Source organism: Pleurotus ostreatus, assembly GCF_014466165.1.
Source record: "Pleurotus ostreatus strain PC9 chromosome Unknown scaffold_11, whole genome shotgun sequence".
In the NCBI taxonomy this organism is placed as follows: Eukaryota; Fungi; Basidiomycota; class Agaricomycetes; order Agaricales; family Pleurotaceae; genus Pleurotus; species Pleurotus ostreatus.
Window position 1 is genome coordinate 1,231,317 of NW_023503166.1, and position 21,971 is coordinate 1,253,287.

The 21,971-nt window shown below is 51.7% G+C and overlaps 3 protein-coding genes across 3 annotated transcripts; 2 read left to right on the forward strand and 1 right to left on the reverse strand.

Annotated features, from left to right (window-relative positions):
* Nucleotides 1-6,399: 6,399 nt before the first annotated feature.
* PC9H_002717 (uncharacterized protein) lies at nucleotides 6,400-7,924 on the forward strand (the record flags this gene model as incomplete). Its single annotated transcript, XM_036772352.1, has 5 exons — nucleotides 6,400-6,534; nucleotides 6,593-6,688; nucleotides 6,738-6,840; nucleotides 6,888-7,359; nucleotides 7,429-7,924. The coding sequence occupies 5 exons, from the start codon at nucleotides 6,400-6,402 to the stop codon at nucleotides 7,922-7,924; spliced, it is 1,302 nt and encodes a 433-aa protein (XP_036625998.1).
* Nucleotides 7,925-12,513: 4,589 nt separating this feature from the next.
* On the forward strand, nucleotides 12,514-13,875 carry PC9H_002718 (uncharacterized protein; the record flags this gene model as incomplete). The annotated part of the gene is made up of 6 exons (XM_036772353.1): nucleotides 12,514-12,530; nucleotides 12,584-12,764; nucleotides 12,823-12,918; nucleotides 12,972-13,071; nucleotides 13,119-13,574; nucleotides 13,658-13,875. The coding sequence occupies 6 exons, from the start codon at nucleotides 12,514-12,516 to the stop codon at nucleotides 13,873-13,875; spliced, it is 1,068 nt and encodes a 355-aa protein (XP_036625999.1).
* A 4,360-nt stretch (nucleotides 13,876-18,235) lies between these two features.
* PC9H_002719 (uncharacterized protein) lies at nucleotides 18,236-21,709 on the reverse strand (the record flags this gene model as incomplete). The annotated part of the gene is made up of 14 exons (XM_036772354.1): nucleotides 18,236-19,186; nucleotides 19,237-19,293; nucleotides 19,346-19,405; nucleotides 19,454-19,507; nucleotides 19,655-19,696; nucleotides 19,847-19,909; nucleotides 19,963-20,016; nucleotides 20,062-20,124; nucleotides 20,178-20,393; nucleotides 20,454-20,525; nucleotides 20,699-20,761; nucleotides 20,814-20,882; nucleotides 20,943-21,569; nucleotides 21,626-21,709. The coding sequence occupies 14 exons, from the start codon at nucleotides 21,707-21,709 to the stop codon at nucleotides 18,236-18,238; spliced, it is 2,475 nt and encodes an 824-aa protein (XP_036626000.1).
* Between the last annotated feature and the right edge of the window lie 262 nt (nucleotides 21,710-21,971).

The following is a 21,971-nucleotide window of genomic DNA, read 5'->3' on the forward strand; positions in this document are numbered from 1 at the left end:
TGCTCGTCGATGCTCGTAAGTGACGCTGCTGTGAGGTTTGTGTTGGAAGTTGAGGTTAGCGCCTGTGCAAACCGTGCTACATGTGGAATGGTCCAGTGTTGAGGAGTTAGAGATTAGGCTCATACGGTACATTTTCTCTTTCATTCTCGGTGTCTCGTAATGTGTATTTAATGTGTAGTTTATTATCTTATCACCTCAGTCCGTTTACCCCGAGACTGAGGTGAGTATCTAGTATTGTCCATACCATCCCATGTACTGACATATTTGTAGTTTACTTCATAATAGGTACTTACGGCCTGAATAAAGTCCGTTTACCCCGAGACTGAGTTTACTTCGTAATAGGTTATGGGCCCTGGGCTTATCCTATAAATCTATAAACCCAATCTCCTACGAACTCGTACTTGCACCCTACGCCTCATCACTATCTTCCTCGAAATGACTTCCATCAAACTCGGTGACGAATTCTTGCGTGTTCCGAAACTTGATGCTGCCGGTAATAACTGGGTGACCTATCGGGACCGTCTGATGTGGGCTGTGGACGCACGCGGCTTGCTCAAGCATCTCGATGGAACTGGCTCTGAACCGGTCAACCCTGTTCCTGTGCTGGCCAGCCCCGTAACCGATGTCCAGACCACGGCGTTGAACCAATGGAAGGAGGATTTGAAGGAGTGGCATCAGGGAGAGGCTGTGGTCAAGCAGCAAATTGCTGGTACGATTCCGGATTCACTGTTCATGAAGATCCGTTCGAAAGGATCTGCTCGCGAGATATGGGAGACGCTGGCCGCGGATTTCCAGAAACGTTCTCGCTTGGTTGCCATAGATCTTCGGCGTCAGCTGCAGGAGACTCGATTGGCAGAGAAGGGGGATATGCGTGTCCACCTTGCTCAACTACGTTCGTTACGCGAGATTCTCGCATCGATGGGACATCCACCAGATGACGACGACTTCTTCGCGATCATCCTTAGCTCGCTTCCCGATTCCTACGAGAACTGTATCTCCGCTATCAATGTATCAACTGGTGTTTCTGGCGAAGCATTACCCTGGGAATCGCTTACCATGACTTTGACCGACGAATATGACCGCCGAGTTATCCGTACCAAAACAGGAAAGAAGGATGACAAGGACGCCGCCTTCTCTGCTGCTGGATCTTCTTCAAAGTGGAAGGGAAAGGCCCAGGGCGGCTCGAAGAAGCTTGTTGAATGCTTCAACTGTCATAAGAAAGGCCATATGAAGGCGGACTGTTGGTCAAAGGGTGGTGGAAAGGAAGGGCAAGGCCCCAAAGGCAAGGGGAAGGGGAAGGAGAAGGACACAGCTAATGCTGGGGAAGACAAGGGTGAAGGAGGCTCGGAACAGGCTGCGTGGGTCGCTATGGAGGAGTGGGATTCCTCCGAGGACTTCGATAGCGATTTCGAACTCTTCACGATGTCAGATTCCGACGCTGATGCCGAACTCTTCGAGATGTCAGAAGACGAGATGTCACCACTAAGTTCACCATTCGTTAGTGATGCCAAAGACGAAGACGATCTTCCCGACCTTATCTCTATTGCCGACTCTGACTCCGAGGACAACCGGGAGACCCTAGTCAACTTGGAAGTCCCAACACCGAACCACAGGATGTACACCAATTACAGCACAGCATTTTTAGCGTTTGAAGCTGCGATGCTAACTCGATCCAGCATGATTGATATGGATGTCGACCTCTACGACTCTGGAGCGTCGAACCACATGTCGGGTGACCGCCACCGATTCGTCAATTTTGAAGAAATCCCTCCGCACTCAATCACCGCTGCAAACAAGCAAAGCTTTAGCGCAATCGGGAAGGGGGATATGTATGTGGTCTTACCCAACAATGGTTCTTTCACTCGAGTCCTACTTCGGGGAGTCCTATTTGCTCCTGCGATGGCCATGACACTCGTATCCATCAGTCGCATCACGAAAGCAGGTTCCTCGGCAGTCTTCAAAGATGATTGTTGTCACCTCTACGATGGAAACGGCAAATTGCTGGGGAGTGTACCGGTGAAGGATGGGCTGTATCGTGTCTTTACCCCTCAAAGCCTAGGCCAGGACTACGCTGGAAAGGTCGCAGAGGTTCTAACCATTAATGAACTGCACCGTCGCTTGGGTCACGTATCTCACACCGCTGCGCGAGACATGGTCAAGAAAGGATTAATCCATGGTGTTGAGCTTGATGAGTCGAGCTCCGCCACGCCGTGCGACGCCTGCGAGTACGGGAAGATGACCCGAAAACCAATTCAGCGGGAGAGGGAAGAAACGGAGAGGGCGAAGGCGCTGGGAGATGTCGTGCATGGGGATTTGTGGGGACCGGCTTCTACAGAAACCATCGGTGGACGTCGATACTTCTTTGGCCTTACAGATGAATTCAGCCGCTTCTCTCACGTCTATCTTCTACGCTCCAAGAACGAGGCCTTCCGCTTTTACAAGGAGTGCGAGGCTTGGTGGAAGACACAGAAAGGTGTAACTATCAAACGGTTCCATTCTGATCGAGGTGGTGAGTTCATCAGTGATGAATTTGAGGAACACCTGGCGAAGCAAGGCACAACTCACCGACTCACAACTCATGACACCCCCGAATACAACGGCATTGCTGAACGACTCAATCGTACACTTATGGAGCGTGTTCGGGCTATGTTTCATGACAGTGGCCTTCCGAAATTCCTCTGGGGCGAAACTCTACACCATGCGGTCTATTTGAAGAACAGGATGCCGACACGGGCTCTGGGCGACACGACTCCTTTCGAGGTGGTGTTCGGGGAGAAACCCAATTTGGCGCAAACTCATCCATGGGGATGCAAAGTTCGTGTTCACTCCCGCGATCCAAGCAAGCTGGATGGTCGGTCTTCGACGGAGCGCTGGGTTGGCATTGACCAGAGAAGTATGGCCCACCGCATTTACTTTGCTGATCGTCGTATGGTGAAGGTCGAACGGAACGTGAAGTTCAACTTTGCGGAGGAGGATGAAGTGCCGATTGGGGGGGAGTGGGAGATGATGGGCAATCGGCAAACTCAATCTGAAGCTCGTCCGATGCCTGCGCCCGTTACCGCTCCCGAAATCAAGCATTTACCTACGGAGGAGAAAACAGATGAGGTTAATCATCAATCAGAACCAGAAACTGATTACCTTGGTCCAGATTTTCAGCCTGCTGCCCCAGAAACCACCGAAGAAACTGGCCGCACTCGCCGTGTTCGAAAGGAATCTGCATATGTACGCCGACTTCGTGAAGGAGAAGGTGTGGCTAGTGAGAGACCGAGTGCGCCCTTGTTGCCAAAGGGGCTTCAACCGGCCGCGTCGGACACTGCTAGCCTTGCGGAGGACCTGGGCCTGGTCTCCACCGAAGACTATGCTATGGCATCAGTAATGGGGGGGAGTGAAGGTCTTGAACCATCCTATGAGGAGGTGAGGCAGCGTCCTGACTGGCCGAAATGGCTTGAGGCTATCAAGAAAGAAATTGCAAGCTTGGAGAAGAACGGCACTTGGACGCTCGTCGATGGGCCTCCCAACGCCAATGTAGTTGATGCGAAATGGGTCTTCCGCATCAAGAAGAACTCCTCTGGTGAAATCGAGAAGTACAAGGCTCGCCTAGTAGCTCGAGGCTTCACTCAGATCCACGGCATGGATTACTATGAGACGTATGCACCTGTTGCTAAACTCTCGTCGTTCCGTCTCTTTCTTGCCATTGCTGCTCGTAACGGTTGGCCGGTTGAATCCTTTGATTTTGACAGCGCATTCTTGAACGGCATCCTTAGCGAAGACGAGGTTGTCTACCTTGAACAGCCGCCGGATTTCGAGTATGCAGACCGAAAGGCGAAGGTGCTACGTCTGCACAAAGCATTATATGGACTGAAGCAGGGAGCGCGAAACTGGTACGAGGCGTTCTGCAAGGCTATGGCTGATTTGGGATTCTGTCGAACAGAGGCAGATCATGGGGTTTTCTATCTCAAGACGGAGCGAGGTTTGGTAATCTTGGCAGTGCATGTGGATGATTGCATGATTACGGCGACAAAGAAGGAGCTTATCGAGGAATTCAAGAAAGGAATGGGGAAGAAGTATAGTTTCACTGACCTCGGTCCTATCCACTGGCTCTTAGGGATCAAGGTCACTCGAAACCTTGCGAACCACTCCATTTCCCTCTCCCAACATTCCTACATCGATTCTATTCTTGCTCGCCACAATTTCCTCGATTCCAAACCCTCGTCTATACCCATGATTCCCGATAAACTCCTCAGCCGCTCTCAATCTCCTACTTCAGTTACGGATATCGCGCGCATGAAAAATGTTCCATATTGTGAAGCCATCGGCGCGTTGATGTATGTGGCCATGGGAACTCGACCTGATATCGCATTTGCAGTATCAACGTTGGCGCAATTCTCGGATAATCCAGGCTGGGCACACTGGGAAGCGGTTGGCCTAGTTTTCAGGTATTTGCTGGGAACGAAGAATTTGGAGCTTGTGTATGGAGGAGACCAGAATGGATTGGTTGGGTACGTCGATGCTGACGGCGCGTCACAAGATCATCGCCGTGCCATCTCTGGGTATGTCTTCTTGGTGGATGGCGGCGCTGTGTCGTGGATGTCGAAGAAACAAGGCTTGGTCACGCTGTCAACAACCGAAGCCGAATACGTGGCTGCTACCCATGCTGCGAAAGAGGCGCTCTGGATTCGGCGCTTGATCGGCGAAGTCTTTGGCTCACTCCCTCATCCAACAACGATGTACAGCGACTCGAAGTCAGCAATTGCACTTACGGAAGACGGCCACTATCACGCGCGTACCAAGCACATCGATATTCGTTACCACTTCATCCGTTATACCATTGAAGCCGGATCTATCCGACTTCTTTACTGCGCTACCGACGAGATGACCGCGGATATCCTTACCAAGGCATTACCTAGCTTGAAGGCGAAGCACTTCGCATCTGCACTGGGATTGCGCACGGTTTGAGGGGGAGTGTTGGAAGTTGAGGTTAGCGCCTGTGCAAACCGTGCTACATGTGGAATGGTCCAGTGTCGAGGAGTTAGAGATTAGGCTCATACGGTACATTTTCTCTTTCATTCTCGGTGTCTCGTAATGTGTATTTAATGTGTAGTTTATTATCTTATCACCTCAGTCCGTTTACCCCGAGACTGAGGTGAGTATCTAGTATTGTCCATACCATCCCATGTACTGACATATTTGTAGTTTACTTCGTAATAGGTACTTACGGCCTGAATAAAGTCCGTTTACCCCGAGACTGAGTTTACTTCGTAATAGTTTGGGCGTTACCGCTGGTTGGGCGTGGGGGAGGAGGGAGATGATCCCAGGAATTGCTAGAGAGCAGTGATTACGGCCTCGACGACAATCCAACGCCTGCTCGCATTCCGACACCCAAGATCCTATTCTCGACCTTCAAAGCTTCAACCTCCAAACCTTCGGATCGTCGGCGCGGTTCTGCAGCTCATTGGCCATGAGCATATCGCAGCGCCTATCGAGAAATCGATAACCATCCATCACACACGGTACGTCTTCCATTCTACTCGTGTGATGTTGTGCTAAGAATACAGCTGTATGTCGACTTTTTGCGTTGTTGGGAACAAGGCTATGCTGTCTCGAGGCGCTGGCTGCTAGTTCGTGATTAACGCTTTCTGGGGGCGCAGAATGGGTATTCTTGAATACTTTAGCAAGTTTCTCTGGAGAGTGTCGCTTATGCAGCGCGCGACCTCAGCGTGAGTGTGTACGCACTGGAAGCTCTGGGAGGGGGCGCGATACGCGGGTTGGCGCTTGTCCTCTTCGTGCATCGGCGAGAAGGCGGGGGTTTGTACAGCTCTGGATAGCCACCATCAAATGATGGCGCGGTATGATTGGTTGAGCAGCGGGTGACATCCGTGGGATGTTTGAGGCGCGATTATCGTGAGGCAGCGTGAGGTGAGCGCGACAACCACAGCCTTTCTCCCGTTCCTACTTTCCCTGCGGTCTTCTCCAGCGGCTTGCGTTCAGTCTGAAGTATGCGTTGGCCTTATGACGAAGAGACCGGAATCCAGTGAGTACGGAGTCAAGGACTTGGAGGTTGCGTGGCTGATGATTGGATCGGTTAAAGCACGTTTTGCGACTTGTATATTGAAGGCAGTTATTTTGTTTGAGTTCCACTCGCGTAGAACTTGACGAGTGTGTGACAAAACATAGGTGTTCGAATCGACTTTGACGATAGTTGGTGTCCCGGAGCAACTATCTCATTGTATACGCTGGGAGGGAGAGAGCTGCTGTATACAACGACAGACTGTCCGAAAGTGTTGCATTGGACGCCACGTGAACCCGAGTGAGTATTGAGTGTGTTCCCTAGATGCTGCAGCTAAGTGTCATAGGGACCTCGCGAAGGACCTCAAAATAGAATATTTGGCAGGTGGATATATGGGCCAAGAGGCGTTGGCAACTGAGGAGGAAGCTGATGAGATAGCTAAACGAGCGGCGCATGATGAACGGCATCAGGCTCATATCATGGTTACGCGCGCATTGTCCGTTGGGACAGCCACTGTCTGGCTCAAGGTACATCGGGTGAGGACAAGTGTTCCCGCGTGTGCAAGCCTAATGCTGATAGACGTAGATTCGATCGTACTGTACAACCAAAGTAGTCGAAGCCCGTTTCTGTATTGAATTTGCGAATTCAGAAGAGTGCACTCGTTTTCTTCACGAGGATATGGTGCGTTGAATTTCTTGCTCTGTGACACACTCTGATTGCATGCTAAAAGAGGAGATTGAAGCTGCGACACGTCTCCGACGAGGATACGGACGTCGCTGTCATCGGTGACATCCTTCGTGCTCTTCTCCCAATCCATGACGATCATCGGTCTGGTATGGTTTCACGATGTTTGGCTATTGTCGTCTCATTTGCGATGTAGCAGAGAAGAACGCTCTTCGGCGTGGGATTCCCGAGTCTCAGTTCATCGACGAATATCCTGAGCCTGAGACGCAGCTGATAAGTCATCGAGGCCATCATCGACCGTGCTGTCTCTCACTCTCTATCTCTCTCGTCTTCGGCAGCATTATCTGCGTTGATTGGAGTGCCACCACGATCCCCCCAACTTTTCCCTCGCCCTCTGGCGCTTTCCAGTCCCTCAACAACCTCCGCGTCATATTCCCTTCGCACGATCGCAATTCGTCCCCCCAAGACGACCTCACCATCACCATCTCAGCGGGTGAGATGTCATTCTCAACTGGTACAAATCCCATTTCGCTCGCGAACGGACTCACTTTGAGCAGCGCGCACCGCACCGTCAACATCAACTACATCAATGCCATCATGGGTGATGCATTCATAGGTACCATCAACGGCGGCAATAATGGTGGAAGGAATAATACCAACACCAGTTCGTATTTTAAAACATCCACATCCATTTACTCAGATAGGACAATCTGACCAAACTGGTAGTTCATATGAAGCACCCAAGCAACTCACGCTTGCCAACGGAACAATCTCGAGCTCAAGGTCTGCTGCTGGCCCAGGCTCGCAGACGTCCTCCGCCTCCGCCTCAGCGCTCTCAGCCTCAGTTGTCTCGGGAAGCAAAACCGTCAACACGTGGAGTCGCTCCCTGCGCCAAGGCACGACCACAGTGGAGGCCATAGCGACATCAGTGTCGGGAGCGCTGAGAAGCAGTGCTTCCTGCAACTTGTAGGCACCGAAATTGAGCTCGAAATACTCATATCCATACTCCTCTATGATGCCTGTCGTATTGCCGCCAACAAGCTCTGTGTCTGCGTGTGGGTCCTACGGGTTGAAAACCGCACCGGAGTGCCCATCTCTTCAGCTTCAGCGCTTCAGCTCCCCAAATCAGATAATCAGACAAGCGTGCACGCGCAACGCCTCCCTTATCGTCTTCTCTGCCACCTTCTACCACTGACTCGCGGGCCTGAACGGTGTTCCATTTCCACTGTGTGAGCCTGCGAGGAGTAGCGATGCCACCTGGCGCTCGCATACGCATCATCCGCAGCACGTTGGGCGGCAGCGCGGGAGGATATGAGAGCTGGTATGAGGGGGAGATACATGCGCTTGTGTTAGGGCGAAACGGGTGCGTTAACGGGGCGGACAAGGACGAGATAATTGGCGAGGTCCATGAACAGAGAAAGAGAGTCCGCTCTATGCAGGGAGGCAGGGTAACAGTCGAGGCCTGGTAGATTGTAGAAGAACAGTCGCAGTGGGGACATCGTCAGTGAAAAGGAAAGTGACGGGGAGCCAATATAGGAAACGGTACGCAGGTATCTGCGAGTTCTCCTCCGCTTGAGCCAAGCACGGGCAGTGTCGCCCCAGAGTTCTATGCTGCTTGTGGCGCACCCACTAGCGTTGAACGTTGACGTTGACGTTGAGGCCTAGTCCCTTGCCTCCACCATGCCCTCTCTCCTCTCTCTCCGCCCCTTCGGAACGAGGAGAGAGACAAAGAGACAGCTTTCAACGCCTTAGAGAAGCGGTGTCCGCATTCCCCTCTACCGTCCTCGTACTCTCAATGCTGTGGTTATGGATGCATTCATCTTTTCCTCCAGGACGCTTGGCGACAAGTGATGAAGCTTTGCAGCCCCGAAGTCCTGAATGATGGGCACACAAGTACTGGTCTACTGGGGCGAGGGGTACCGTGGCGGCATCAATAGAGGGCGTGGGGTGGGAGATACGAGCGACAGCGCCAAGAGAGAAATGTGCCGATGAGCTGGATGTCTTGCTGGGGACGGCGGCGTGGTGACCTTGGCACGCAGATAGTACGTCTGCAGTATTCGTCTTCCTCACCAATTACATCAAGATGCAGCGCAACATGCGATCTGCTACTGCGACGCAGAGTTCCCCGGCAATGGCAGAGCGGATCAGAGCGTCGGCTCTTGAGCCCTGCATCGCTGGAGTCAGACCTGCCACGTAGATATGTCGGTAGATACGAGCTCCTTGTGAGTTGCGCAGCGGAAGCGCGGGAGCTGACACGCTGAAGCTTAATGACGAGAGTGTAGGACGGACGTAGACCGAGCGACCTCGTTGGGTGTGTTCGAATGCTCGACACGTCGGGGATCCTCTTCCCTCGCAAAATGTAGTTTCCGACCCGACAATAGCATACCTCCCCTCGCCCTGTTCAAACTGCTTCCGTCCATTGACCAATAGTATCGCGTCTCCCGATCCTCCACTTGCCAAAGCAGGAGTGCAATGCGAGCTCCATTGGAGAGGGCACAGTATGGAATATATATCAATGTGGGTATCATATGGTAAGAGTATGGGTAATGTTGAGCGAGGTGCATGTTGACGTGACATTGAATGAACATTGACTCCATAGGCTGACAAAGTGGATGCGTAGCCAACTGCAGCAAGCCTCAAGGCGTCGAAGCCTCAGAAGAGCGGGTCTTGGGGTGGAGTCGACGAAGAGATATGCTTTGGTGAGCGAGGTTTTGTCGAGCCAAGAGTCATTTCAACATCAACGTGAAGGATGCGCGGACACAGTGAAGTCGCTGAGACAGAGGGAGAAAGGGCGGATACGGACAATCTCAGAGTACGACAAGCAACCCGCTAGTGGCAAGCTCGCACTTTCACCGTCATCGATCATCACCTGCGCGCAGAGGACCATCAGAAACCGACGTCGAAGTTTTCGAAATTGAGAGTGTCGGGTGCTAGCAACAGCGCGGTATGACGAGCTCACCAAATGCATGCCATTGCACGCTTCCTCCTCACGCAGATCATGGGCACAAAGTGTTGAGGAGGTACGAATCCGTACGATTTGGGAAGCTGAGCCCAAGATTTTTGGCAGGGGAGGTGTAGTTTGAAAGGCCCATCTGATTCCTGGAGTAGACGCTTTTTGACCGTGTGTTCTGTGAGGTCCGACTTTGGGGCAGAGCACGTCGTAAACGGCAGAAAACGAAACCGACCGAGAAAATCATCAGTGGGGGGCGCGAATTTGGCTTCGGGTGTCGCCGGCCCGAACATCCGTCCTTCCAACTATGAGCTCGAGTGGATTTCTTCCGAGTAAATGACGTTCTACCAAACTCCTTCAGCGGACACCACAACGCCTGGAGCCACATAATACGTCTAAACGCGGCTTATGCTAAACGCGACTTATGCAAGCACACACCTCAAATAGAGCCAGGGCTCGCGTCCACACTCGGTTTGCGCTCTGCTTTGTAGACGCAGTTGATGCTACGGCGGTGGAAAGTGGGTAAAAGTTGCTGACCCCTTGGTGCGTTTCCCTTGCTGACCTAGCGCGAGCTCACTGAATCATGAGCTGCAGCGGGGAATTATAGGGCTGACGCGGACGGCCGAAGCTCCTTGTAACTCCCGCTGTATACAACGCGTACTTCGAGACAAGACGATCCTCGTACACTCAGTGGATTTGGATCATAATTATCGGTTTTGCGGTCTCGCTCGAGGACCACTGAAGCTCTCTAGATCTCAGCCATACGCTGTTATCCTCACCTTGTACTTCCCATCGTGTATGACCATCGTCGCCCCCCCCAAGATGTTTCGCGACTGCTCCGAAGCTGCGATCTCGTCGGTGGGATCCCGTATCACGATTGTCTTGTTCGAGGTAATGACTGTACTGAATCGACGCATCGCTGATTCTGGCATCCACAACCAGTGCGCTGGTGATTACGTGCATTAGCTAAGGCTCGGAAGATCGCACTTTCGCTGATTCTTGTACATCCCCGCACCCTCGTCCACAACGGCTCCATACCCATCCTCAATTCGAATCGAGGCAGCGGCCAGTGTTTCCAATGTCATCCAAGATACGGCGTAGCCCGTCTAGGAGGCCTGGCTGTTCTGCTGCATTGAGGTCCGCCGTGGCCAACCCATGTGTACAGATCTTGCGACGTCGGTACCATGACGGCGCAAAGAACGCATGTGCGCGCTAGGGAGTTGAGGCCTGAGGACCTCACGTGGCGACGATCGAGACGCGTAGGCCGCATACCGCACGCATGGCGGAGGAATGGAAAGACCCCGACTGATGGACTGATGTACGTTCCACACCAAACAGTTTCGCTGACGACATACTGATAGTTTCTATCCACCAGATCTCTGTCCTACCGACTGCTGCTTCATGTGACTCACCACCCCCTGCCCGTTGGCTCTCGTGGACGTTGACGACCACTTCAAGTCTGCGATAATTCCGGTCAGTTTGCGACGCCTACATCACCAAATGCGCTCATCTCTCCTACCCCTTGTCTTCAATTCATGGTCCCCGCCGAAGATCCAGCCATCTCTTCGAGTCAGCGATAGCAATTACCGCAGCTCCCCCGTCGTTCCACGGCGGCGTATCTTCGCCAATCGATGACTCTGCACTCTCGCTAACGCGTCGCATGTACCTTCCCGACTTGACCGTTTGCGTGAATCGTGGCTTGAAATATTGAACGCCTCTCCCTGCCCGCTGTGAATGTACCACTTTCGCACTAGCCAGCCGTTGCACACTCTTCGCAGTCCCTACGTTGTGCCGTTGGTTTAAGGACTCCTCCCGTTCGATTGGACCCAATCTATAGATCCCGTCTCGGATATACGACTGAGGAACCTCTCTTCTATCCTCCCCCGAGTCCACTACACAAGCGCCAACCGACAATGAACCCACACCCTCTTTCACGGTTACGTCCCCTCTCATTTACGCCGCATGCTCCCATGAAACAGTATCATTTGCAGTCCACTGACCACACGATACCTCGTCGTGGCACCGCCGAAGCTTCAGACCTTTCGCTCGAGCGAAGCATTCGGATCGGCGGCGCCGAGAGATTCTACAGCCCATGACTGTACTGTAGCGCCCATATCCCATGTACTTTTTGCCTTGTTGGGGGAGAAGCCATGTTGCCTCGAGGCCGTTGGCCTGCCCATCCATGATTGGTGCCTTCCCGCTCGCTGATTGACTGGGTATTCACGGATGGATAACTCGCCATGAAACTGCTGGAGAGCAGTGAGCACGACCTCGGCGCAAGTGTACAGTCGGGAGGGGGGCGCGGTGTATGGTTGGCGGTGGTCCGCCCGATGGACCGGCCAAAAGGTGTGATCTCTACAGCTCTGAATCGCTTCCATCAATGATAATGCGGTATGATTGGATGAGGAGAGGGTGACATCCGTGGGATCTTTGAGGCGTGGTTGCCGTGAGGCATGCTCGAACCAGCAAGACGTACGCGCTACGATTTTACAGCTCCTTCGCTCGAACGACCACCTCCCGCTCTCCTGCATCTACATTATCTGTTTCCATCTGGCGCCGCTCGTGTCCAGCCTGAAGCATGCGTAGACGTTATGACAGAGCGACCGGTATTTTGTGAGTACGAGGACTTGGACGTTGCAGGGCTGACAAATGGGTCGGTTCAAGGTCGAATTACTCCTTCTATATTGAAGGTAGTTATTTTGTTTGTGTTTCACTCGCGTAGAACTTGACGAGTGTGCAACGAAAAACAGGTGTTCGGGTCGACTTTGATGATAGCTGGTGTGCTGGAGCAACGGTTTCATTGTATTCACAGCCTTGGGGAGAGAGAGAGCTGCTGTATACGAGGATCGACTGCCCCAAAGTGTTGAATTGGATGCCGCCTGAACCTGAGTGAGTACAGAGTGTGGTCCCTAGTCGGCAGATGCTGCAGCTAAATGTCGTAGATACCTCAGGAAGGGCCTCGAAATAGAATATTTGGAGGACAGAAATATGCGCCATGAGATGTTGGCAACTGAGAGGGACGCTGATAAGGTAGCTCCACGAGCGGTGTATGATGAACACGATGTGGCTCATATCGCGGTTACGAACCCATTTTCTGTTGGGACAGCCACTGTCTGGTACAAGGTAGAACGGGTGAGGACAAATGTTCCTGCGTGTGCGAGGCTAATGCTGATAGACGTAGGAGCGATTGTACTATCCACGCGCAAATGTCGATGTCCGTTTCTGTGTTGAATTTGCGAGTCAGGAGGACTGCACTCGGTTTATTCGCGAGGATATGGTGCGTTGAATTTCTTGCTCTATGACCCACTCTGAATTGCTCACAGAAAGAAGAAATTGGAGGATCGACACATCAGTGACCGTCATACTGACGTCGCTGTCATCGATGACATCATGGATGCTCTTTCCTCAATCTCTGGCAACTATTTCTCTGGTATGCTTTCACGATGCTTGGCTATTGTCGTCTCATTTGCGATGTAGCAGCGAAAAATGCTGTTCGGCGTGGGATTCCTTATTCCCAGTTCAAAGACGAATATCCTGAGCCCGAGACGCAGCTGATACGCCATCGAGGCCATCATCGACCATGCTATCTCACACTGTCCATCTCCGCCAGCCTCAGCTTCATCGAACGTGTTGATTGGAGTGCCACCACGATTCCCCCAACTGTTCCCTCGCCCTGTGGCTCTTTCCAGTCCCTCAACAACCTCCACCTCAAATTCCCTTCGCATTCGTCCCAACAAGACGACCTCACCATCACCATCTCCGCACGCGAGATCTCATTCTTGGACGGCGCGAATTCCGTTTCTGCTGGGAATTCCTTCTCCATAAATAGCGTACATCGTACCGTCACTGTCAACTACATCAACAACATTGGCGACGCGTTTTTGGCTCCTATCCACGGCGGTAATATTGGCGGGAGGAATAACACCAACACCAGTTCGTATTCAACCACTCACATCCACGCATTTCCTATGTTTCTCCCATCTAATCAAAACTGTAGTTCATATGAGTCCCCCAAGCAACTCACTGCTGCAAACGGAGCACTCCCGAGCTCAAGCTCTGCTACTGGCTCGGGCTCGGGCTCGCCGACGGGCTCAGTTCCAATCCCAACCTCAGGAAGCAAAGCCATCAACACGTAGAGTCAGTCGCTTTGTCAAAGCACGTACACAGCGAGCGGGGCCATATTGAGACTCGCGTTGGGAGCCCACAAGACATTTACCAAATTTTGACTTCCTGAAATACGAACCGAGATTGACGACAGAGTAATTTCCGCCTTGGGGTGTATGTATATATTTTTGGCCCTCAAATCTGTATGGAAACTGGGTACTGTCTCGTGGTTCGCATCCCATATCCTACTATTCGTGCGACGTACACGACAGAGTAAAGTAAATCGCTAGGGTTGACGTAGTTCCCAGTGGGAGCGGGTGATAGAACAGCAGAGATGGACACCTGGGAATGCGGCATAACTCTTTCAAGTGAATTCTTGTCATCACATATATTGCTTGCTGTCCCTCATCATCGTTCGGGCGCGCCACCGGCGCTGCTGGCGCATGGGACCCTCAGGAAATACATGCATTAATGGTGGCGCAATCGAGAAAAGTCAAGAGGTAAACGCAGTGGAAACACCGCAGGAGACCGGACCTTTAAATCAAAGAAGATCGCATCCTGATTCACGATGTCTTCCCCTTCCTCTTCCTCTTCCGGACCATTATCACCGCCATGTTCTCTCCTCTGCTTCGCACCCCCCTACCTCCCCTTCAGCGCTCCTTGATTCTGGATTGAAGCCGAGTGTTCGCCGACGACCTGATGATCCCGAGGATGTGTCGCGGCCCAGAGACGTGAAGCAGGGGGACATGACGAATCGTGCATTCCCGCTTTCCTCCATAGCAGTCCTTGCACTCCTGTAGATGTCCCTATATGCGTGTTTATACCCAGTCGCTTCAGCTCCCAAAATCAGACAATCAGACAAGCGTTCACGCGCAACGCCTCCCTTGTCGTTTTCTCTGCCACCTTCAACCACTGACTCGCGGGCCTGAACGGTGTTCCATTTCCACTGTGTGAGCCTGCGAGGAGTAGCGATGCCACCTGGCGCTCGCATACGCATCATCCGCAGCACGTTGGGCGGCAGCGCGGGAGGATATGAGAGCTGGTATGAGGGGGAGATACATGCGCTTGTGTTAGGGCGAAACGGGTGCGTTAACGGGGCGGACAAGGACGAGATAATTGGCGAGGTCCATGAACAGAGAAAGAGAGTCCGCTCTATGCAGGGAGGCAGGGTAACAGTCGAGGCCTGGTAGATTGTAGAAGAACAGTCGCAGTGGGGACATCGTCAGTGAAAAGGAAAGTGACGGGGAGCCAATATAGGAAACGGTACGCAGGTATCTGCGAGTTCTCCTCCGCTTGAGCCAAGCACGGGCAGTGTCGCCCCAGAGTTCTATGCTGCTTGTGGCGCACCCACTAGCGTTGAACGTTGACGTTGACGTTGAGGCCTAGTCCCTTGCCTCCACCATGCCCTCTCTCCTCTCTCTCCGCCCCTTCGGAACGAGGAGAGAGACAAAGAGACAGCTTTCAACGCCTTAGAGAAGCGGTGTCCGCATTCCCCTCTACCGTCCTCGTACTGTCAATGCTGTCGTTATGGATGCATTCATCTTTTCCTCCAGGACGCTTGGCGACAAGTGATGAAGCTTTGCAGCCCCGAAGTCCTGAATGATGGGCACACGAGTACTGGTCTACTTGGGCGAGGGGTACCGTGGCGGCATCGATAGAGGGCGAGGGTTGGGAGATACGAGCAACAGCGCCAAGAGAGAAACGTGCCGATGAGCTGGAGGTCTTGCTGTGGACGGCGGCGTGGTGACCTTGGCACGCAGATAGTACGTCTGCGGCACTGCGGGCAAATGCCCATAAAAGCACGAGTGATACGGAGATGGTACTGTGAGGGTAAAACAACACACTTCTGCTTATTCCCACCGTAGATACTGTAGAGTAATTCAGTTTATTGTTCAAAATATATATTATCATATCAATCCAAGTTGTAATTTAAATATTTCTCAAGTATTGGCACTGGTATTATGGGGGAATAAATGAGATTAATACCAGCCTTCCACCTACAAAAATAACATGATGATCTTGAAGATGTTATTCTAAAAATCACCACAGTTAGTATTCAGATTATCATGAGCCCTTTATCTGTCGGAGAGAACCTGATGATATTCTAAATATCATTCCCGATATAGTTAATGTATCCCTGATAGCGTGTATTTAGGATGTAAACTACGATATCTCCCGCATATCGACGAAGGCAGTATTCTAAGTATCATAGGAGATCTTACGTTGAAAATATACTAGAATGTATTCACAATAATGTACATAGGTTGTATGATGAATTTATAGCTGCAAGCCAAGTGCTACAAGAAAAAAAGACAAATGGTGTACGCGATCAATACATGGAAAGGATCAATTTCCATGTAATCCTGCGGGTTGAACGGCACTACCTGGTGCCCAAACCCGCGTCGGGATACCAGATTGTCGTCGTCGTCGTCGATCGTGATGGTTAGAATCCAATCGCCGCCGTTTTGGCTGCGAAAAACGTGGATAGATGACGATAATGCGCCTGCAGGCGTCACGGAAGCGTCGCTACAAATTGGTGTGCGTTAGCGTAGTAGAAAAGAATACAGAACACTTACACGATGACAACGTTGTCCATAGGGCGAAGGACGCCGAAATTGCGTACCAGGACCTCTACAAAGGCCAGCCAGGCGACAGGGCGTGGAGTGTTAGGCGAATACCAAGCTCGCATGTTTGTTTTTTTGAGATGCTGGGTTGAAATGTGTTAGAAAATGAGGTTGAGAGTGGTGCACCACTTACTTTGTACTGATGATGATGGTGGTGAGAGGTGGGCACGATGACGGCGTCGAACTCGCGCGCCAAAGCTGGCGGGACTGCTTACGGCGTCGAACTCTCGCACCAAAGTTGGCGGGACTGCTTACGGCGTCAACGTCCTGATTATGCGCACTTCACTATCCGTACATCCCTCTCTCTTTACGTTCCTCTTCCTCTCTCTTCTCTCCCTACACTCTATCCGCGTATCCGTAATCCTCGTCGTCTTCATGGTCTCGCACTCGCATTCCAGTCGCCGTGTTCGACTCGCCAATCGCCACAACGCTCAACGTTAACGTTCGTGCAACTCGACTGGGGGTGTATCGAAAGGAACACAAACACGACGACGGTGGTGATGTGGTGGTGATCGCGATGATGCGTGTTCTCGTTCATCGGTGCGTATTCCCTTCGTTGGGCGTCGAGTTTCTTCTCGTTGGTTTCTTTCTATCCGCGCTGGTTCATCGGTCCTCGTACCGTTTACCATTCGTCCTCAATCATTCGTCGTTCACCTGTCCACCCGTTATATCGTCATTTGCTTCTAGTCTCTCCATCGAGGTCTTGTGGTTTCGTTGGTTTCGTGGTTTCGTGGTTTCGTGGTTTCGTGGTTTCGGATCGTGTTATCCATCTCCTCACCACCTCTCCTCCTCCTCCTCCACCTCGTCGTCGTCGTCGTCGAGTTATCGTCATCGTCGTCGAGTTGTTGTTGTTGTTGTCGAGTTATCGTTGTTGTTGTTGAGTTATCGTCGTCGTCGTCGAGTTATCGTCGTCGTCGTCGAGTTGTTGTTGTTGTTGTCGAGTTATCGTTGTTGTTGTCGAGTTATCGTCATCGTCGTCGAGTTATCGTCGTCGTTCTCGTTCGCATCCACGGTTACATAGGTGTTTCGTTTCGTTTGCAATCTACTCCCCTTGCTGATTTCCTTTCCTTCGTTCCAGAACCCAGCGGCGCCGTGTTCGCATCTACGTAAACGTTAGCTTCGGCGTATGCAATCGTGCTCGCGAGGTAATATATTGCGATAAGGCTAGTCGTCATCGTCTTTGCGGTATTGTTCATTTACTAACTGACACGCGTACTCCTCCCCGTTCGTCGTTCTCACCCGCGTCTGCTTCTCCTGCACGCATTCACCCATTGTAGGTGCGGGGATATCGATGGCGGCTAGAGATGGAAGGCGTGGAGAGCGGCGTGGAGAGAGGAGGAGGATGTGGGGAAGGATGTAGCCCATTTTGTAACGATTGGGGATCCTTCGTGGTGCGAGAGTCGTCCAAATCGTAGCCCCGTCTTCGTGATTGTCGTGGCTTGTCGAAGCGCGCCATTAGGTGCTCGCTTGCACCGGTACCTTCAGCACAGATAAGATGCCATCAGAGGACATGGATAGTATCCTAATTAGTCAAATCAACACCAACGCAGTCAGCACAACACGTATTCAGAGCGTGAACTGACCTCGATAGCGAGACCCCCCGAGTTCAACCAGTCTCGATGGCAAGGTTGTCGACATCACCCCATGCGGCACTCGCTGAATTTCGAAACTGCGACTGATCAACTGCGCTTGAGCGCTTGCTCTGGCTGCATTACTGCTTTTGGTAGCATGCACATGGACTACCATCTTTGGCAATGCATGTGTCTGGACAACTAGCGATGAACTACCTCTTTTGGTAATGCGAATTGTCCTAACATCGGGGCAGCTTGGCTGCACCTCTGAGTAAATAAAAAATATAATGATGTACTATTTTTGAACAATGTCCGTCTCAGGCAATGTCAGAGCCTCGAAAATAGTGATCGTGATGGGCCCGGCGAGGGCATCGAACAACCACCTGCGTCGAGTTTCCACTTTGGGTGACTTTGTGTTGGGAAACTTCACGCCGACTTTTCTGAGGGCAGCAAGCAAATGGTTTATCTGTTTGGCGGTAAGTTCCTTCACATCTGCCGATGTCAAAGGTTGTGTTTCTGGTTGGGTATCTTCAAATGGGTCATCAAGATCTCCGCTGTCTTCACTGGGCTTCCGCCTTTTGCCATGGGTATCCCCTTCGGGGCTATTCGAGGCAGAACGTCCCCGTTTCCTCATACCCGCATCGGGGGCTCCGGCGACAGGCTCAATTGACGTTCCGCGAGAAATGGTTTCTCTAGGTCTCCGAGGAGAATTCGGTCGTCCAGAGCGCATTATGCTACAACTAGGAGATCCGGTCATCCTGAAAGTGAACGAAGTCGTTGATGCCGACGTTGACGCCATTCTTGTGGGAGTCATCGGGGTCAAAGCTTCCTGAGCAGGAACCGGCGAGGACAAAGCCTCACGACCGGACTCGGCCTCTAAGCGCGTAGATGCTTGAGGAGGCTCGGTCTGTGTTTGTACTATGTGCGATGGTGGTGAAGATTTCGCCTGCGCTTGGCCAGTGCGCATGAAACGCAGCTGGACACTCTTGTCAGATGTAGGTTGAGCCTCCGTCTGTGCTTGGCCTGTACGCGTGCAACGCAGCTGGACGCTCTTGTCCGACTTTGGCAAATGCTCTGTTTGAGTTTCTCCGTTTCGAGTGCACCGCACTTGGATGCCCTTGGATAAAGTTCGCCGAGAGTCCGTTTGGACGACTCTCGCTTCGACATCGGGTATCTGTGTGCATTGAAAATGGGAGTGACCCTGTGACTGTGCACCTCTCGCGGCCATCCCGTGTTCTGCGGCAACCTACATCGATGTTAAGGTCGACTTGGGTGTGGGCTTGGGACGAAACCGACCTGATATGGACTTTGTATTGGACCTCCCCATTGCAGAGCTGAGGAAAGCTCTAGAATCTATCACCGTGATTCTTCAGCTGTGTTTCATTTGGGAGACACGTAAACTCACCTGGGAATGAAGTCTTTGTATCACCGGGACTAATGGCACTTCATGATAACGCGCTTGGAGCTTATTCACGGTAAGAAGACGTTATCCTGGCTTTTTCTATGCACCCACCTCCTTGGTTAGGATTCCGAATTCTGCTTGCATTGCTGCAACATGCTGCAAGGCCTGAACGGGGGATAAGAAAAATTTTATACAAAAAAGAGAACCTTGACCTCGGTTTGGACTATTCGCCTCTGTATGTCCATTTCTGTCTGAAAATGCATGCTTATCTGGAGAATTCAGATGGAAAACAATGAAAGACGTTTGACTCACTAGGGCTTCCTTCCGTTCGTGTGTATGAATGATTTCGTGCAGCTAAATTCCGCGTCATGGTCAACGTAACCAGGCGAGTACAGCGGGAGGCAAACCTCATTCGACGCTGCTCAGCGACTCTATCTGACCTCGAAGGCCGATGAGCTTGAAGGAGGTCAGGACAGCAGTTTCCGTCATGAAGCAATGACCAACCTCTTGCTCGGCGTCATCCTTGGTCCGGATGAGCTCCCGATTGCATATCTCTAAAGCTGCAGACTTGAATGACAGTAAATGCTAACAACACCAAGCGGATGAGGCGAGAAACAAACCTTGTCCAATGCCCCATGTTTCAGTGTCTCTATCTGGCACCACAGGCTAATGAGCTTGAAGGAGGTCAGGACAGTTTCTGTCATGAGGCAACGACCAACCTCTTGCTCGGCGTCATCCTTGGTCCGGACAAGCTCCTGATTGCACGTCTCTAAAGCTATGGACTTTAAAGACATTAAATGTTAAAAAAGCCCAACGAATGAAGTGAGAAGCAAACCTGGTCCAATGCCGCATGCTTCAATGTTTCTATCTGGCAGCGCAGGCTGACGAGCTTGAGCATAAAAAGGTCAGGCAGAATGTCCACTGTGAGGCATTGACAAACCTCTTTCTCGGCGTCATCTTTCGCTCTTGCGAGCTCCTCGTTGTGCGAGGACTTGAGGGTACTGAGATGGGCCTCGATTACAGCCTTTTGTGATTTGATCATATTCCCGAGCTTCGGGGTATTGAGGGTTAGTTGATCAGTTTTGAGAAATGTAACAGCTATATGACGGACCTGTTGCTGAGTGTCTTCTATTCCTCTCTTGAGTTCGCGATTCATCGATTCCAAGTTATGTCTACATTGATTCTGATGAATAAGACATCAAGTATAAGTGGCAGCCAGGCAGAGCATCAAGAACAAAACGAGCCTCAATCTTGAGTTCATAGTTCTGCGCTGCTAAGCGCACTCCACGTAATTGAAGCGTAGATACCTGCGTCCGAGTTAGAACTAGGAGGCAAATGATTCTCGGAGGAACTTACAGCGTGCCTCATAGCCCGTTTCTGCCGTTGGACTTTTTTCCGATAAGTGTGGAATGTGGACTTCTGCACGTTAGTCAGTAACAGCCGCAGAGTAGTATATTCTGAGAATACCCACTACGTTTGCAAGGAGGGTTTTCCCCACCCGGACCTTTTTACTCAGACTCTCTAGTTCAATCCCGATAGCCTAGTGTAGATGGACAATACTCCATGAAGTAAAAGACGACGGAATGCGAAATTCTCTGACCTGAGCAGCCAACCGACATTGGGGCGCGACTCCAACGCTCGAACCGGTAGCACAATACGGGTCTGCGTGATCTATACACGATGCCCGTGGCCGCGGCTGGAAGGTAGGGTGAAGGGAAAGCTGCGATAAAGCTGATACAAGAATGTCGCGTTCGGGATCTATGGTAGATTCTGTCGGGGTCCCGTGAAGCTCTGGGCAACTTCCAACGGCCCCATAATCCAATGCAAGATCGGTCTGTGGCGAAGACGATGCAGGATCTAAGTGATAACTCGATTGAGCGAGTGGTGGTGGGCAGTTTGTAACGACTATTTTGGAATTCGAGGTGAGGCAGGATTTTTCATATATAGGACTAGTCCATGGCGAAGTGGGAACAGAAGGATCGGAGCCCTCGAAATGCGAGGATAAGTCGGTGGCGTGAGTGGCAATGGGAGGCACTGAGGCGTCTCGCCCCTCAGAAATGTCACCAGACGGCTGGTTGGTTGGGCATCCAGTTGATAACTCTGTCTCGGAGACCTCGAAATGCGAGGATAAGTCGGTGGCGTGAGTGGCAATGGGAGGCACTGAGGCGTCTCGTCCCTCAGAAATGTCACCAGACGGCTGGTTGGTATTTCTTGTTGCTGTAGGAGGCTACAAAATCATCATTGTAAGAAGGGGAATCAGGCAGAGTCAACATGTGCACGTACTGTTCGAGATGTCGAAGGGAGGTACCGCGTAGCCGCCATAGCCACAGCGATCATGACTGCTTCGCCAACGGTAGAGGCAGCCATTGAATAGGGAAGTAGCAAGGATTGTGCGAGATGGTGGTATGAAAGAGCTTGAACGAGAGCAGAGCTTGGACGAGAGGAGCCTTGTAGACAAAGGGAACTCCACACAAAGGGAGGGGTCTGTGGTATTTTACTATTATGATGACTACCCACGTGGTACAATCGCGAGCGCAAGCAATTATTCGAGGAAATATAAATGGTGCGTAAATGTATATGGATCCGGTTGGATGCTATATTCAAAGTCAGGCAAAGCTCTACTACTTCG